The sequence below is a fragment of the Vanacampus margaritifer genome, chromosome 9, assembly GCF_051991255.1.
Source record: "Vanacampus margaritifer isolate UIUO_Vmar chromosome 9, RoL_Vmar_1.0, whole genome shotgun sequence".
NCBI classification, from domain to species: Eukaryota; Metazoa; Chordata; class Actinopteri; order Syngnathiformes; family Syngnathidae; genus Vanacampus; species Vanacampus margaritifer.
Window position 1 is genome coordinate 18,817,054 of NC_135440.1, and position 17,515 is coordinate 18,834,568.

The following is a 17,515-nucleotide window of genomic DNA, read 5'->3' on the forward strand; positions in this document are numbered from 1 at the left end:
ACCCTCTCATTCAACAGCCTGAGAAAGTGTATGGAAACTTGTGACTGTAAGCATCTCATACTGTATGCAAGGATGCTGATTATAGAGTGTAACTTTCCCTCCGAGCTTCAATAGGGAAAAAGTCAGCTTTGTGGTTTTGATATTTGGGGGTGCGGGAAAAAAAAAATCAAATGCGAGTGTCGTGTGTAGACTGAGGCATGACTCCATGAGCACATTTTTTGCTTTAACTCCCTCCCACTTCGTATTTCTTCATCTCCCTCCCGCCTCCTCGTCCTGGGCGTTGCCCGGCTGACTATATAAACTCCAATAAATTCGTAGTGAACTCCTGCTTTTCTCTCAAAGCCATCTTGCTCACTCAGCCTCCTCCTCGCCTGGTAAGTCCCCGTTTCTTCATTTGACACTTTTTTTGGGGAGGGGCAGATTGCGCTCATTATACGCATGCATACCAAAACGTATAGTTCATGGAAACTTGGAAAAAAAACATAATCACAGTGGCTTAAAACGACAACTAAATGGATTCGGGTGAAAGGTCCAAATCCTAGTTCTGGTTTATGGTTATTTGACATCAATTTTACGCAAAATGCTGCATGATGGTTACTGGGTGTGTTTGCCATGCGTCATTGGGTGGTCTGCGGTTTGCGCGCACTCTACTTTTCCAAGGGACAAGCTGCTGCTGCTGTTGGCTCCTCTGCTTCCTGTCCTTTTGTTAAAAGTGATTCCATCATGCTCTTTGTATTATTTTTTACGACTTTTTTCGTGTGGCTCCAGTGGGAAAAAGGCGGACGTGGAGCAAAGGGCAGTAGCCATGAGATAAGGATGTCCGTATGTTCTGGAACATTTGGCCTAAAATTAAAAGAATTTGCTCCGAGTGCCAATGAAAGCAACACCCTGTATCCTCCCTTAGTGCTACACTGTTTAGTTTGGCTGCTGATGATATAATGAGCTGTTTGTCTTTGTTTGACCTTTAAAAAAAAAAATACTGTACGTAGATCATGCTATCATTTGTCATGTGTTTTTATTTCTTACATATACTCAATTTACATATTTTTTTGTTTTATAATATACTATATCATCGTCAGTGAGCACAGTTTAATATGAATAAAATACACATTTTTGATTTAAATTTAAAAATAATATATTTCAATATGCCTGGATTGGCTGGCAACCAGTTCAGGGTGTACCCTGCCTACTGCCGAAGCCAGCTGGGATAGCAGGGATGTGATTTTTCCGCTAATTCGCGGAATTCCGCTTTTTTTATCTCCCCCCCAAAAAAAAAAAATCGATTTTTTTTTTTTTTTTTTTTGTAGTTCATTGTGTATGCACATGACTCCGACAGATAACATCTTCTGCTATAACAAAGACATAATAATAATATGAGTTACTTTTCATTTGGTCATGATACAATTATTTGTTCATGAAATTTGAACTCTTCAACATTATTTATGTGTTAACTTAGTAATCACATTAGTTAGATATGATGATATTCTCAGTGATAGTTTTTAAAAGCAAAGGCAGTCCAATGTTTTTGAATGTGACTGATTTTGAGTTGACTAAAACTGCCATTTTATATGGGATAGTTCAATATACATTGAAAATTTATGCTGTTGTTTTGTCTATTTCTTTGTCATGTGAGTGCATTGAAAGTACTTAAAAACACGGAAAACCCATGAGCTCCGGGGGGCGAAGGGCACTGCCCTGGACCTAGCTGGGTGCCAGCGGCCCCCAGACCCCCGGCTAAATTTTCAGATAATTTCACTTTGGTCAAATCACATCCCTGGGGATAGGCTCCAGCATCCCCCGCAACCCTTGTGAGGGAGGACATGCGGTTAGGAAAATGGATGGATATTTTAATATGTAATAATTTAACAAATGAAACAATTTCATATTAATATGTCATATTCATGCAGTTTGAAGCATGAATAACTTTATCTTATCATTAAAAAAAATAGCCTATTTATAGTGTTTATTTATTTCTATATATACCTCGCTGTTAATAAATATAACTGCTTGTGAATACAAACAATATTAATTAAATTTAAAAAATGCATAAACACTGTATAAAACAAAACATACTAATGATGACTTCTTATGATGCAGAGAGGTCTAAATAGCCCTCTGTGCTTATGAATATGAGATTGATAATTTCCTTAAAACATTAAATTATCAGCTACTCTTGTTAGTCATACATTTCCCCACGGAACAAAATAGATCAATAGTAAAGGGTGGGGCCAAATAAATAATGCAGTCGATATACAACTCTCTCAAATACTGATATTGTCACTGTCCAATGTGACACTTTATGACAATTGTGACTTGTAAACTCAGTACGTCGTAAATCTCCGTATTACCCCAAATGAGATACGGACAGTTTTTCTTCATTAATGGCTATCTCAGTTATTGACAATACCACAATTCCCGCCCCTTCTCGTTTTGCAGCGTCCACCTGTCTCTGCAGCCATGACTGACTTGGAGAAATGCATGGAGAACCTCATTGTTATCTTCCACCGCTACGCCAAAGACGACGGCGATGGGAGGACACTGAGCAAGAAAGAACTGAAAAAACTGCTGGAGATGGAGTTGCCGACCTTCCTCAAGGTGAGAGCACGTTCTCTCCATGTAATGGGGCAAGTTACATATCATTATAAAATGCCAAGGGGGAGCTTTTAGAGGTCACAAAAAGCTGACCCAACCGGACAAAAGACACATCTGTTCACCAAAAGTTAAAAATATATTAGTAATGGCTTACATTACTGCTTAACAACAAAATGTGATAGTTATTTATTCGTGACCTGCTACTGTCGTATAAAAGAGTGGCCAAAATGACAGTTTTCTTTTCTAAATAGTCTATATGGTCCATGGTGGACTTCATTAAAAAGCGTCTAATGCAGCACGAACATACACCAAATTAACTTTGAGTAAAAAAAAAAATAATAATTTAACAATACGAAAAGCTAACAGACAGCATGCTAAAAACCTAAACACATTCATAATCATAATGTTAATTCTTTAACATCTTTGACCTCAACGGACATATGCGCCTAAATAATGTAGTTCTAAAGTCCACAAATAGGTAGAAAGCAAAGACGCTAACAGTTGGTATGCTAACACATAGCAAGATTAATAATCTGAGTATAATAAGGAGCAAGGCAGGGCAATTAATGATAATTGCTAAAATGCTAACCTGCTAACAGTTGTTATGGTAACATAAAATAAACCAATGAAAAAAGTTAACATTGTTTTACTGTTAAGAATCTTACTTACTTTCCCTCAGTAATTAGATCAAGGTTTAATTCATACATGTGGAAAAGATAATTTTCTATGTCCATTATGTCATATACTAAAATTAGCTAGTCAGCTAAATTAGCTATCGAATTGTTATTCCTTGAGCCAAGCATCACGACTGTGTTTCTTCCTCCACCCCTTACCCCCACTTTTTTTTTTCCAGACTCAAAAGAACCCCAAAACGGTGGATTGCATCTTGCAGGATCTGGACCTCAACAAAGACGACAAGTTGGACTTTGAAGAGTTTCTCCCGCTGATCGCCGGCCTCTCCTTGGCCTGTGAGAAGTGTTACGTGCTTCACCAAAAGAAGGGCAAACAATAGAGGAAACAGACACTTCTGTTCTGAGCGTCTGTTCCACGAGTATCTTTTTTTTTTTTTGACTGAATAGCAACTTGTCTCTGTCTCTATTTTTCTGTATTTTTTATTACGCTTGATTTGAACACATGGAAACATTTTAGCCCGAAGACGTCCACCCTGGTCTTACCGCCTCTGAAACACTGTGATTGATAACCATGCAGTTGATAAATAGCAAGAGGCCTAAAAGTTATTTGGCACTACTGTCTGGTTTTCCTTAGAAGGATGGATGGATGTTTTTCTTCTAACCACAAAGCTAACAAATGATACACGTACTGTATGTGAGTCATGATAAAACTTTTCACAGCTAAAATAAAATCTTAACCAGCTAGCAGAATTGCTTCTTTCCTGTTTCTTAGCTAACATTTGCATTGCCAGCTGTTGCTATGCAGAGTTTGATGGGGGTCCAAAAAATGCTGGCATTCAAGCCAGATAAAAAAAAAAACACACGCACACACACACACCAAAAAAACTAAAGTTTTAAGAAGCGATGATGATATACACATCCACCTAATTTTATGTCGATTGGTGAAACTGGTGACACTTTCCAGGGACAGAGATCATCACGTGCACTGTGGGAAACTATATAAATCATTGATCTGAATATAACATATCGCGGAGGTTGGGCTGAAACCTCATAAGTCGGTCACAATTTGGCAAATTTAATATTTTTTCAAAAATCTATACTTTTGGTCATTCCAGCAATGTTTTATGACTTGGGACTTGCAAGATGATACACGATCTGGCACCAAAGGTTTGCAAGGGGTTTATATATCACGCCCTTAGAACACAGCTTATTTGTATCAGAGGAATTCAAAATATGTGATACGTTGCCATGACAACCTTGCTTGTGAGTATACACTGTCTGCACTGATGTTTGTCCACACCAGAAGCCATTCATCTCAAATGGCACTATTTTAGAGAGCCAAATCCCAACTAAAGGCAAGTTATTTAACAGAAATACACAGAATTAAGGTTGGCATGCTAACACACATAGCATGCTAACAACGAGCATAAGCCAACCATAATGTGAATTCTAATCTGGAATGTAGTGTTACTTATTATAGCCTATAAATTAAAGGACATGTGCGGTTGTGCCAAAGAATATCTACACATATTGATGCTAACATATGACTTTATAGTAACTTTAACCTAAAATAAATAAATATATATATAGACAAATAAATACATAAACAAACAAACACAAAAGTGAAAAAGGAAGTGGATATGTAGTTCACATCTTTGTCTTATTTGTCTTATATAGTCTTGTCATAATTCTAATGACAATAACTGAAATGCTAACATGCTACAAGTCATTATGCTAACACGTGGCTTAAATAGCAATATGGAAACATGAGTCCAAAGGTAGATCAATAAAATTGGTACTATTTTTTAAATAATTGCTCAAATGTTAACATGCTAACAGGTTTCAGTACATGTCCCCTTCAAACCCCAGATTTGACTCGGCTGGGGAGTAGAAAGCAAAAAATAACACTAGGTGGCAGCATGGATCTACTGTGGGGCCACATAGTTGACCTATCATGCACTTCCTGACAAGATGTATGACAAAAATGCTATTTCAAATACAGACAAAATATATGCATAAGTCTGTTTTTTATTGAAACATGACGGTATATAGTTCATGCTTATTGCATGTAAAAATAATAATAATAATAAAAAAAGAAGAAGCAATATTTATACATAACTTAAATAGGGAGTTTACCATTTAAAAAGAACAACAACAAAGAAACACTTGTCATATATTTTTTTTATAAAGTCTGACCTGATCTTGTTACTTAGCGGTCGTGGTTAATGTTAGCTTGTTTACAGTGTTACAGTAATGCTAACTTAGCATTGCTAGCGCTGGTATTTTGATGAAGCTCAGTATGTGTTCTCAGTATTTATCACAACTACGCACTTTTAAAATCACATGCCATTATGAATAGCCATGTTTGAGAATTGTTCGACAGGGGCCTAGCTTTGTTCGGGCGGGGGGGCGAGGTAGTAGCTACATTCAAATCTTGCTAGCAGTTTTAAACCACAGACTCTCCTTTCTTTCACATTTTGTGACTCATTCACAAAGCACTCAGAGCCACGCCAGGACCAGAAAAACCTGTCTGGGCAATGTGAACAGCGCATGAGTCATTGCCTTCATGCGAGAGCAGTCATCAGGCTGTGTTGTAGAGGATACACGCTCGCTGTACATACCGTGAGTAGCTATCTATCCATCTATCTTATCTTATCTTATCTTATCTTATCTGATCTTCTGTCCGTCTGTCTGAGCAGTTCCTGTGCAACAAGAGCAGACATTTTAGCCTTCCCGAATAGCCATGGGCGAGCTGGACCAAGCCATCGAACAATGCGTGGAGATCTTTGTGAAGAACTGTGGCAAGGACAGCGACTGTTTGAACATGAGCGAGTTTAAAGCAATGATGGAAAAAGAGGTCGATGCCTCTAATTATAAGGTACAAAAAAAAAAAGTGCTCAGGATGCTGTCGCATGTTGTGACATTAGTCACTTAAAATTTCGATGTCTTTCGCAGGGGAAACTTATGAGGGCTGATCTCACTGAGGCCTTTGATAGGTTGGACAAAAACAAGGATGAAGAAATCAACATCCAGGAGTACTCCAGATTCATTTCTATACTGATGAAAGCTTACTACCGAAAAAAATATAACAAGGGTGGCAAGGGAGGCCGGGGCGCCAAACGGGGCGGTAAGGGAGAGGACGCAGATGAAGATTAGCGCTTTTACTGAGGAAGTCTTCCATGTGTTTGTTCTTTTTCAGTACAACCTTGGCATTGATAAAAAACTGAACAATAAAGACTGATCATTTTAAACACTTTAATGCTGTCTGTTTATTACAACTCACAAATCGACACAAGACTTTGACTCTTTTTTTCCCCTCGTTACTCATATTGATAAAACAACCAACCTGTAGCAGATTTACCTCATCATCTCCTCTTATTATATGCAATAGATAATAATGTCATGTTCTCTTTTGTCATATCATATCTCCTCTGTATCTTGTTCAAGGGCGGGGCCTCAGGATTTAACCTGCAATCTTGAAGTTAGGAAACAAAAACCCTACCACATGAGCCATGCTACATGCTATACGCTAAATAATAAACGCTGCGTTCCAGTTTCACCCACTGGACTTGTCGAATTGCAAACAAAAATGCTGTGCCATGTCCCTTTGCCAACTTATCACTACTCTTAAATATAACATACATGTTGGAAAATGGAAAACGAGAGACATCACGTGGGGTGTGCTGCCTTTTATGCAGAGTTGGTACTGAATGCGTGCACAAAGGTGATGTGAGCGTGTGTGCAATGACAATAACAAATGAAAGTACGGTGGCCCGAAATGGTCCAAATGCTCAAGCTTGGCCTCTGTACATAGAGAGCCATAACATGACAAAATACTACTACTAACTACTACTACTACTACTAATAATAATAATAATAATTACTACTACTACTACTAATAATAATAATAATAATTAGTATTACTACTACTACTACTAATAATAATAATTAGTACTACTACTACTACTACTACTACTACTACTAATAATAATAATAATACATAGTACATAGTACATAGAGAGCCATAACATGACAAAATACTACTACTAACTACTACTACTACTACTAATAATAATAATAATAATTACTACTACTACTACTAATAATAATAATAATAATTAGTATTACTACTACTACTACTAATAATAATAATTAGTACTACTACTACTACTACTACTACTACTACTAATAATAATAATAATAATAATAATAATAATAATAATTAGTACTACTACTAACTAATAATAATAATAATTAGTACTACTACTACTACTAACTAGTAGTAGTAGTTAGTAGTAGTAGTAGTAGTTAGTAATAGTAGTATTTTGTCATGTTATGGCTCTCTGTACAGAGGCCAAGCTTGAGCATTTGGACCATTTCGGGCCACCGTACTTTCATTTGTTATCGTCATTGCACACACCCGCACATCACTTTTGTGCATGCATTCAGTGCCAACTCTGCATAAAAGGCAGCACACCCCACGTGATGTCTCTCGTTTTCCATTTTCCAACATGTATGTTATATTTAAGAGTAGTGATAAGTTTGCAAACGGACATGACACAGCATTTTTGTTTGCAATTCGGCAAGTCCAGTGGGTGAAACTGGAACGTAGCGTTGATTATTTAGCATATAGCATGTAGCATGGCTCATGTGGTAGAGTTTTTGTTTCCTAACTTCAAGATTGTAGATTAAATCCTGGGCCCCGTCTACTACTACTATTAATAATAATGATAAATATTATTATTATTATTAGTAGTAGTAGTATTTTGTAGCTTGCTACATACACAGATTTATTTTGACTCACTTGTGCAATGCTAAAAAAGTGAAGAATGATTCGCCTAAAGTGTAAAGAAATAATAAATACATTACATATATTTTTTTTTGGGGGGGGGGGGGGTCTTTCATGTCACTCAGTCACTTTACAGGATGTCACTCAGTCCCTTTACAGGATTAAAAGCGCAATATAAACGTAAGAAATACAAAAGTAAAGAATATAATGCAGTAAAGTAATATAAAACACAGAAACTAAAATGGTACAAATATGCAAACAAAATGAACTAAAACTATTTAGAACCAAATCAGTTCTAACGAATAAGCAGGTTCAATAGTGGACGGAATAGAGGAGAGCCATGCTACAGGCGCACTAGTTTGCGGCCGCATTTTTTTGTTTTGTTTTTTTGTTGACTTTATTCATTCCACAGATTCCACATGTCCGAAAAGATAATTCACTTAATTAGAAGCAGAAAAACAGGTTTTAAACTCAACCTCCCAACACACACACACAATCACAGGCGCAAAAACTTGACTCAAGACGACTACGTCTTACTTCCTCATGTTTTTAATCTGTTATAATGGACGCCAGAATGGCATGGCTATAACGTGTTGCAAACTATCCTTACTAACTTACTTACAACAAATTCAGATGAACTTTTATATACTATACTATTTCATTTTCATTTTCATTTCATGTTATATTTTTCAAAGACATTTCTCTCCTGTTTTTACACAACAATTATCAGGTGCTGACTATTCAGACTGCCCGAGTAGCCATGTCGAGGATGCGGAGTGGCATGCAAATATTGGTGGACTTCTTTGACGAGCATAAGGGCGACGACGAGTTTTTGGACAAGAATGAGTTCAGAGGACTCTTCGAAAAAGAGTTCAAGGTACACAAGTGATGACACGGAAGCAGTTGTTTATTGTTTCTTTTTCTCAAAAAGGCCAACTTGTGTTCCACAGGGGACCATCGATGAAAGCTGTCTCGAAAAGGTCTTTGAGCACCTGGACAAGAACAAAGATGGCAAACTCGACATCGAAGAATTCATGAAGATCATAAGTCTCATGATGAAAATTTGCCAACAAAAAAATATGCGTGGAGGGCAATGCAGAGGTGGGCCTTGCAAGTAAAGACCGACTATTAGCCCCTCCTTTGCATACCAAATTCGACTGACATCATTGCCCGATAACCAGGAGGAATCCGTCCAACCGTTTGTCGTGTTTCTTCTGACGTTGTCAGTAATCTTGGCATTCAATAAAAGATTGATCATGTTTAATCCTGTGTCATTCAATCCTGTCAATTTATCGGAATCAGCCATTTTTGTTGTTTGCATTTGCCTCCAACGCTTTCAAGGCGAAACTGGGACACTCTTCAAACTTCAAACCTTCCTTGAATGCAGAAGAAGATCGCCAACGGACCCAATACTTCCCTTTTTATGACCCCTTGTTGTTCAATAACCTGCCTGACATAAGATGGCGCAGCAAAGGACCCCAACTGTCTAACAACGTGCCTGATGTAAAATAAACTTAGCACTCAACTAATGCTCGCATAAGTGAGAAATTCACAAGCTGTAAAGCTGAAAGCTGTAATATATAGAACTATTTTCTTAAAATACATAAGTATTTACTTATGTTTGGCCAACTTAGCCTTGCAGTATTACTGATCTCATCACAAACACTACTTCTTATCGCTCAATGAAGGGTTATTTCATCATACCAACAAGTTATGCAGGCTTTTAGTCAATAACATGTCTGCAAACCAAAAAGGAAGAAGAGACGACACACCTTAAAGAAATGATGTGTAACTTTTCCCTTTGAATGATATTCAGACTAATTCATGACACTTTCTTTTCCTACATAATGGTCCTCAAATGCTGACTGGTAAAACCTGAAATTTGTTGTTGAACAGCAATATCTGTAGGATGACCTGCTTATAATACAGTATGGTACAATACAAAAGTTGTACACTTATATAAATAACGTTGACCTATTAGCACAGTAGTGGCAGCAAAAAGGCATATAAGTACACTTTTAATTAAAGAAAATCTTCATTAAGCAGCAGTATATCGCAATAATACTTGCCAATGGCAAGTTGCCACGGCAACCCCAGAGGCTAGCTAAGTTAGGTAATGGTAAAATGGCACGATTACAGCGTCTTAGTAGTGGAGTCTGAGCTTTTTTTCTTCTATGTCATACATATTTTTCTGAATATAGAAATAAAAATGATGTTCAGATTATTTCTGAAATAGTCATTTTATGTGACTTTGAAATCACAGCCATTGATTGTACATGCGATTCATTGTGCACTTTTTAACATAGGTGTGGCAAGTACAAAGACATCCGTAAGGTTTACTTAGTTGCTAGTAAGTACACCTCAAACACAATGAGGAAGAGAAACTCCCTTGTGTTCACGGGGGGGCTGCTGCCCTTTATGCAGAGATGACACTGAATGCGTGTACAAAAGTGACGTGAGGGTGTGTGCAATGACGATAACAAAAGAAAGTACGGTGGCCCGAAATGGTCCAAATGCTCAAACTTGGCCTCTGTACATAGACAGCCATAACATGACAAAATACTACTACTACTAACTACTACTAACTACTACTACTACTACTACTACTAATTATTATTATTATTAGTAGTAGTAGTAGTAGTATTTTGTAGCTTGCTACATACGTAGATTTATTATGACTCACTTGTGCAATGCTAAAAAAGTGAAGAATGATTCGCCTAATGTGTAAATAAATAATAAATACATTATATACAGTATATATATATATTTTTTTGGGGGGGGTCTTTCATGTCACTCAGTCACTTTACAGGATTAAAAGCGCAATATAAACGTAAGAAATACAAAAGTAAAGAATATAATGCAGTAAAGTAATATAAAACACAGAAACTAAAATGGTACAAATATGCAAACAAAATTAACTAAAACTATTTAGAACCAAATCAGTTCTAACGAATAAGCAGGTTCAATAGTGGACGGAATAGAGGAGAGCCATGCTACAGGCGCACTAGTTTGCGGCCGCATTTTTTGTTTTGTTTTTTTGTTGACTTTATTCATTCCACAGATTCCACATGTCCGAAAAGATAATCCACTTACTCAAGGGACAGAAAAACTGGTTTTAAACCCAACCCCCCAACACACACACAATCAAAATTAGATCATGAATATTGATCCTGAAAGTATAAAAGGGCTTCTCTATTGCAGATCACCATTGCTGGAGAACACAAGAATTCACTTCGCCTAAAGATACTGTGAGTATTAAAATCAAGATGGGACTTCAACTAGACAACGGTTCAATTATTAATTCAGTTCAACCCTGTAGGGTTTATAAGTGATGAGGAAGATACTTTTAGTTTAAGATTTTCTGAAAATTATTAGTGCGATATATGTTTCATAAATCTGATCTTGACGTGGAAGAGAAATAGAATAGAACCTTTATTCATACTTCTGATGCAAATGATGTTCCGCTTTATACCGTCTGTTTAAATTAAACTCGACACAAACCTGATTTGCAATTTTTTTTTCAATTGTGGTTTCGAAAATGCAGCCATATTAAACGGTCACACCTCCTCTATGGATTCAAGGATGATACTTGTATTTTCTTCTTCCTTCAAGCTGCTGAATGCAGAAAATTGAATTTCGAATCGCTACTGCTATTTTTCATTTTCAACGACATAAGCCTGATTTTATGAAAACGCATAACAAATATTGACATTTGGAGACAATTAAAATCCCGGTAAAGGGAAAGCAAATGTGTTACAAAGTTGACACACCACAGAGAAGAGTGCTGTTAACTATCCTGGCAAATTTAAATGATAAAAATAAATAAATAAATTACCACCTATATAAAACGAGGCATCAAAATGTAAAAAACAAAAAAAACAATCCAGTCTGAAAAATACTGGCCAGAGGCTTGCAGGAGTTCCCGTTATGAACAGCTGAGGAGTTAATCTACTAATTAGAAGACATTTCAGTCATAAATGCTCAAAGAAAAAGGCTACTGTAAAGGTATTTTTGGCAAATGTAATACTTTTTCAAAAAATTCCATATCGCAGCTTTAAATCAAACCAATAATTAAGGTGTATATGCATTACTCTTTGAAACGGAAAATTTGCCTTATGGATATTTTTTTAAAAGAAGTTCTGGGTCAAAACAACTTGACCCCTTCAGACCCGCATTTTTTCTGCTGGGCTTTAAAAAAAAATGATTTGGACTCTTTCCCCACATAAGAACAACATGGAAAACATTTTTATCTCATGTTGTAATCTGTTATAATGGACGCCAGAATAGCATGGCTGTAATGTGTTGCAAACTTACCTAACTAACTTACTTACAACAAATTCAGATGAACTTTTATATATTATACTATTTCATATTTTTCAAAGACATTTCTCTCCTGTTTTTACACAACAATTATCAGGTGCTGACTTTTCAGACTGCCCGAGTAGCCATGGCAAGTACGCAGTGTGGCATGAACAACTTCAATGACTTCTTTAACGAGCATAAGGGCGACGACAAGTTTTTGAACAAGAATGAGTTCAGAAGATTCATCAAAAAAGAGTTCGAGGTACACAAGTGATGACACGGCAACAGTTGTTTATTGATTCTTTTTCTCAAAAAGGCCAACTTGTGTTCCACAGGGGATCGATGAAAGCTGTGTCGAAAAGGCCTTCGACCACCTGGACAAGATCAAAGATGACAAACTCGACTTTGTAGAATACACGGAGATCGTTAGTCTCATTATGAAAATTTGCCACCAAAAAAAAATGCGTGCAGGGCAATCCAGAGGTGGGCCTCGCAAGTAAAGGCCGACTATTAGCCCCTCCTTTGCATACCAAATTCGACTGACATCATTGCCCGATAACCAGGAGGAATCCGTCCAACCGTTTGTCGTGTTTCTTCTGATGTCAGTAATCTTGGCATTCAATAAAAATCTGAGACGATTGATCATGTTTAATCTTGTGTCATTTAATCGTGTCAATTTATCGGAATCAGCCATTTTAGTTGTTTGCATTTGCCTCCAACGCTTTCAAGGCGGAACCGGGACACTCTTCAAACTTCAAAACCTTCCTTGAATGCAGAAGAAGATCGCCAACGGACCCGATACTTCCCTTTTTATGACCCCTTGTTGTTCAATAACCTGCCTGACATAAAATGGCGCAGCAAAGGACCCCAACTGTCTAACAACGTGCCTGATGTAAAATGAATTTAGCACTCAACTAATGCTCGCATAAGTGAGAAATTCAAAACATTATTGTCACGGTCTGTAGTTACCTGAGCTCTACAACACGACCAGCTATAAGAATTGGGACAGAGCCAGAAGAGAGAAGGCTTGGAGAATGGTGCTGAAGGAATATTTTGATTACTATATTAAGTGTAATCTTTGCGTGTTCCAAAATAATTGTATTCGAGATCTGATGAAGAAGGTTCCTTGCAAGGATTTATTTAGAAGCTTCTAAAGACAAAGTCAGGACACCACATCTGAATGCAACGTGGGGCCCCAAGTCTGTAACAGTCTACAGAACATCCACTCATTTATAACCAAAAGATAAAAGGTTCCTCTTCCCCTCCTAAGTTGATTAAAGGACAGACATGTCGACTCCTAGTGAACAAATGTGTGATGTTATTAGTAAGCAGACATTTACATACAGACATGTCGACTCCAGGTTAAACAAAGGTGTAATGTTATTAGTAAACAGACATTTACATACAGTTCCCCTTCTTGACTGGGGGAACAAATGCAATTAGGATCTGACCCCAGACTTTTAGTCTCTAATGACAAAAGGCTCTGATAACATCATGCACATTCCTATCTTCAATAGCTTTGAGGGTGAGAGGATAAAATAAAGTTCACAAAATCATTATTCCACTGTATTCTATTAAACACTCATGATTATATCACATCTATATGCTTTATAAGTAAATTCAAAAACAGCAAAACTATAAATTGAAAATGTTAAATGTCTTCAGTGCGTGAGCAAGTTAGCATACCTGCTAAGTGTATGTTTACTTGCTTGCTGCAGGAGAAAAAGAGTGGCTCGGCTGCAGTCCCAGGAAAGAAGTTGAAGTACTTTGCGGTGCGACAGTGAAGTGGGCATCTGTCAGCGTTTGCGTCGTTATCTGGCCTTGACGGACTGAGAAGGTCCGTTAGTACTTACCTGGTTACTGATGATTACATTGTCTGTCATCACCTGGTGGTCTAAAATGGGATAACACCCAAAATAAATGGTAGGCTGAACAAAAGAGAGTATGATGAAAATGTTTTAACAATTTTTATTTTTTTTATAAGTTTAGTGTCTCAATGTATATATAAATAAAATATGGTCACGACTAATGAGGGCAGAAAAGCAATGCTACGTAGCCGCAGTTTGTAGTTAGTGAAGACATTTAACATTTTCAATTTATAGTTTTGCTGTTTTTGAATTTACTTACAGGCATATAGATACATATATATATATACAGTGGGATGGTGATTTTGTGAACTTTATTTGATCTTCGTACCCTCAAAGCTATTGAAGATAGGAATGTGCATGATGTTATCAGAGTCTCTTGTCATTAGGGACTGAAGGACTGGGGTCAGATCCTGATTGCATCTGTTCCCACAAGCAAGAAGGGGAACTGTTAAAGATGTCTGTTTACCATCAACATTACACCTTTGTTCAACCTAGGAGTTGACATGTCTGTCCTTTGTTCAACATTACACCTTTGTTCAACCTAGGAGTCGACATGTCTGTCCTTTGTTCAATCAAGAGGCGGGAAGAGGAACCTTTTATCTTTTGACTATAAATAAGTGGATGTTTTGTATTCGAGTACACACTTGGGGCTCCACGTTGCATTCAGAAGTGGGTGTCCTAACTGTGTCTTTGGAAGCTTCTAAATAAATCTTTGCAAAGAATCCTTCTTCATCAGATCTCAATGCAATTATTTGGAACACGCAAAGATTACACTTAATATAGTAATCAAATAATACCTTCATTAGCTAGTGCAGCACACCTTTCTTACCGCATGGTTTATCTGTCATGATCTGTGCTTATGTTCATTTGGTCTTGAATGGACTTAGTTTTACCATGTTTTCTCTGTGTTGCATTTTTTTAATATATCTTGTCACTATGGTCAGGTTTGTGTGTCGACTTGTTCTCATCATCCCTTGTGTCTACCAATTAGTGCTTGCAGCCCCCCAGCCGTGCAGTCAGACATGTTGGGCCATTTAGATGACAGTATATATATATTATTGGCCAGTAGAGTCCAAATTTATACATACAGTTTGTTCAGTCAAACCCATACCGCACACCCCTGCAATGAACCCACGACCATTGATTAAGGAAGTTATATAATGCAGAGGGTTTTACTGAGCATGTTTTAACATGGGTGTGCCTCGTACACAGACAAACTCTTTGTGATAAACAGTCCTCACCCATTTAATTGTTGTCACTGTCAAATTAAGAACGGCACATGTACTTGGGTCCAATTAGAATGGTGAAACCAGTTTAGGTGGAGTCCGGAACATCTGACTTGGATCACATTTGAATAAATGGGTTAGACATTCAATAAAAAGATGCATCTCGATTGAGCCCTTTGGACATCTTTGGGGAGTCACACAAGAGCTCATCTCGCCTGTCCAACATACAGTACGTGCTCAATTGTATGTTTGGAGTATGCTGGATGCACGTTAGGCTAAAAATTAAAGCGGATATCTGTAATTGCGGGTGCTGTCTGAATGTCTTCTGTTTTTACCAAAACTCATACAGGAGGAACATCCTTTTCCCGAATTTGAGTAGCCATGGGCCGCATGGATGAACTCGTTAGGACGATGTCAGACCTCTTCAGGGAATACAACACTGACGAAGATCAAAAGCGGTTGGACAAGGATGAGATTGAAGCTTTGCTTAAGGATGAAGTCAACATAGACAACTTTCAAGTGAGGGACACGCAGTAAATGCATTCACAGCATGTGACATGGTTGCATAAGTGTGCAATATTAACAATTTCTTAATTTGGGTTTTGACAGGGGAGACTCACTATGGAGATTATGAGGAAGACTTTGAAGGAGATGAACAAGAACAATGAGCTCAAAATTTCTGACTTCGGCAGAGCTTTGACTCAACTGGCCATTGTGTACTACCGCAGGAAACAACAGGAAGCGCAATAAATAAAAAGAAAAAAGGAAAAAAATATCAGGGATAGTTATATGAAAAATGGCATCATATTGCTATAATTAACCACAAATAAATTCTTTTTTTTTTTTTTCAGGAGAGCTCAGTATTGTTCATTCGATTTGACATCATCATTGCTCTCCTTTTTTTTTAAAAAAAAACAGACAAATCAATTTAAAAAAAATTAATAAATGTTTTTTTTTTTAAATACATATACACACATATATATATATATATATATATATATATATATATATATATTTTTTTTTCACAAATAAATTCTTTTATATCGGTCGATTACAACGTTACTGGTCTGCACCCCCCCCCCCTGTATTCTTCTTTTCAAGACAGGAACCAAATAAAAATAATAATAACCCTTTGAGGGTGTTGTCTCTTTTTTGCTGTGTGCAGTAATTACAATTTCACTTTCTCTCAAATTTGGGGTGTGTTTTATATTTTAGGGGTGCTTCGGCAAATAAAATGGGCTAGACATGTCTGTGTAGTATTCCTTTACAAAATAACTACTACTCTTTATAAAACATAACATACATACTTACCCAGAAAAATCCTAAATAAATAAATGGATAAATAAATAAATAAATAAATAAATGTGTATTTGCAGTCATTTTACATGGTTAACAGACCAAAATAAATTTAAGAAATACAAAAATGAGAAGTGGGACAAAGTAAAGTACTAAAAAACACGGGAACAAAACAATACAACACTGCAAAAAGGTGCAGTAAAATATTAATATTAATATAATAAAATTTAAGGAAAAAAGTAAAATAAGAAAAATATGACTTCAAATACGATAAGCAAAATGATCTGCCTACAGAACAAGAAAATTTTACTTGACAAGATTTTGAAAAATAAGAAAATAATATATATATTCATATCATCCACAGCGGTCTTGAAAATAGCATTTTTTAGACCAAAAACAAGTAATATTGACTTTTTTCAAGTTGTAACATATAGAACTATTTTCTTAAAATACATAAGTATTTACTTACGTTTGGCCAACTTAGCCCTGCAGTATTAATTATCTCATCACGAACACTACTTCTCATCAAACAATGAAGGGTTACGGCTTTTTCAAGACATTTCATCATAACAAAAAGTCATGCAGGCTTTTACTCGATACCATGTCTGCAAACCAAAAAGGAAGAAGAGACGACACACCTTAAAGAAATGATGTGTAACTTTTCCCTTTGAATGATATTCAGACTAATTCATGACACTTTCTTTTCCTACATAATGGTCCTCAAATGCTGACTGGTAAAACCTGAAATTTGTTGTTGAACAGCAATATCTGTAGGATGACCTGCTTATAATACAGTATGGTACAATACAA

The 17,515-nt window shown here is 36.7% G+C and overlaps 2 protein-coding genes and 2 long non-coding RNA genes across 4 annotated transcripts; all 4 read left to right on the forward strand.

The window, feature by feature from the left end:
• Positions 1-236: 236 nt before the first annotated feature.
• s100a10b (S100 calcium binding protein A10b) lies at positions 237-3,974 on the forward strand. The gene is made up of 3 exons (XM_077576628.1): positions 237-374; positions 2,437-2,595; positions 3,446-3,974. The coding sequence occupies exons 2-3, from the start codon at positions 2,458-2,460 to the stop codon at positions 3,602-3,604; spliced, it is 297 nt and encodes a 98-aa protein (XP_077432754.1). The 5' UTR covers positions 237-374; positions 2,437-2,457; the 3' UTR covers positions 3,605-3,974.
• A 1,716-nt stretch (positions 3,975-5,690) lies between these two features.
• Positions 5,691-6,483, forward strand: LOC144058264 (protein S100-A6-like). The gene is made up of 3 exons (XM_077576627.1): positions 5,691-5,846; positions 5,924-6,102; positions 6,180-6,483. The coding sequence occupies exons 2-3, from the start codon at positions 5,968-5,970 to the stop codon at positions 6,378-6,380; spliced, it is 336 nt and encodes a 111-aa protein (XP_077432753.1). The 5' UTR covers positions 5,691-5,846; positions 5,924-5,967; the 3' UTR covers positions 6,381-6,483.
• Positions 6,484-11,157: 4,674 nt separating this feature from the next.
• On the forward strand, positions 11,158-12,957 carry LOC144057236 (uncharacterized). The gene is made up of 3 exons (XR_013295191.1): positions 11,158-11,261; positions 12,431-12,577; positions 12,651-12,957. It is a non-coding gene; the product is annotated as an uncharacterized LOC144057236 (long non-coding RNA).
• Positions 12,958-15,475: 2,518 nt separating this feature from the next.
• Positions 15,476-16,545, forward strand: LOC144058099 (uncharacterized). The gene is made up of 3 exons (XR_013295384.1): positions 15,476-15,638; positions 15,759-15,928; positions 16,019-16,545. It is a non-coding gene; the product is annotated as an uncharacterized LOC144058099 (long non-coding RNA).
• Positions 16,546-17,515: the final 970 nt, after the last annotated feature.

Bases quoted from the DNA above. Each gene is read 5' to 3' on its own strand.
- s100a10b (XM_077576628.1), top strand. From the start codon at position 2,458: ATGACTGACTTGGAGAAATGCATGGAGAACCTCATTGTTATCTTCCAC. The intron at 2,596-3,445 runs GTGAGAGCACGT...TTTTTTTTCCAG, and splicing joins AGTTGCCGACCTTCCTCAAG to ACTCAAAAGAACCCCAAAAC.
- LOC144058264 (XM_077576627.1), top strand. From the start codon at position 5,968: ATGGGCGAGCTGGACCAAGCCATCGAACAATGCGTGGAGATCTTTGTG. The intron at 6,103-6,179 runs GTACAAAAAAAA...TGTCTTTCGCAG, and splicing joins TCGATGCCTCTAATTATAAG to GGGAAACTTATGAGGGCTGA.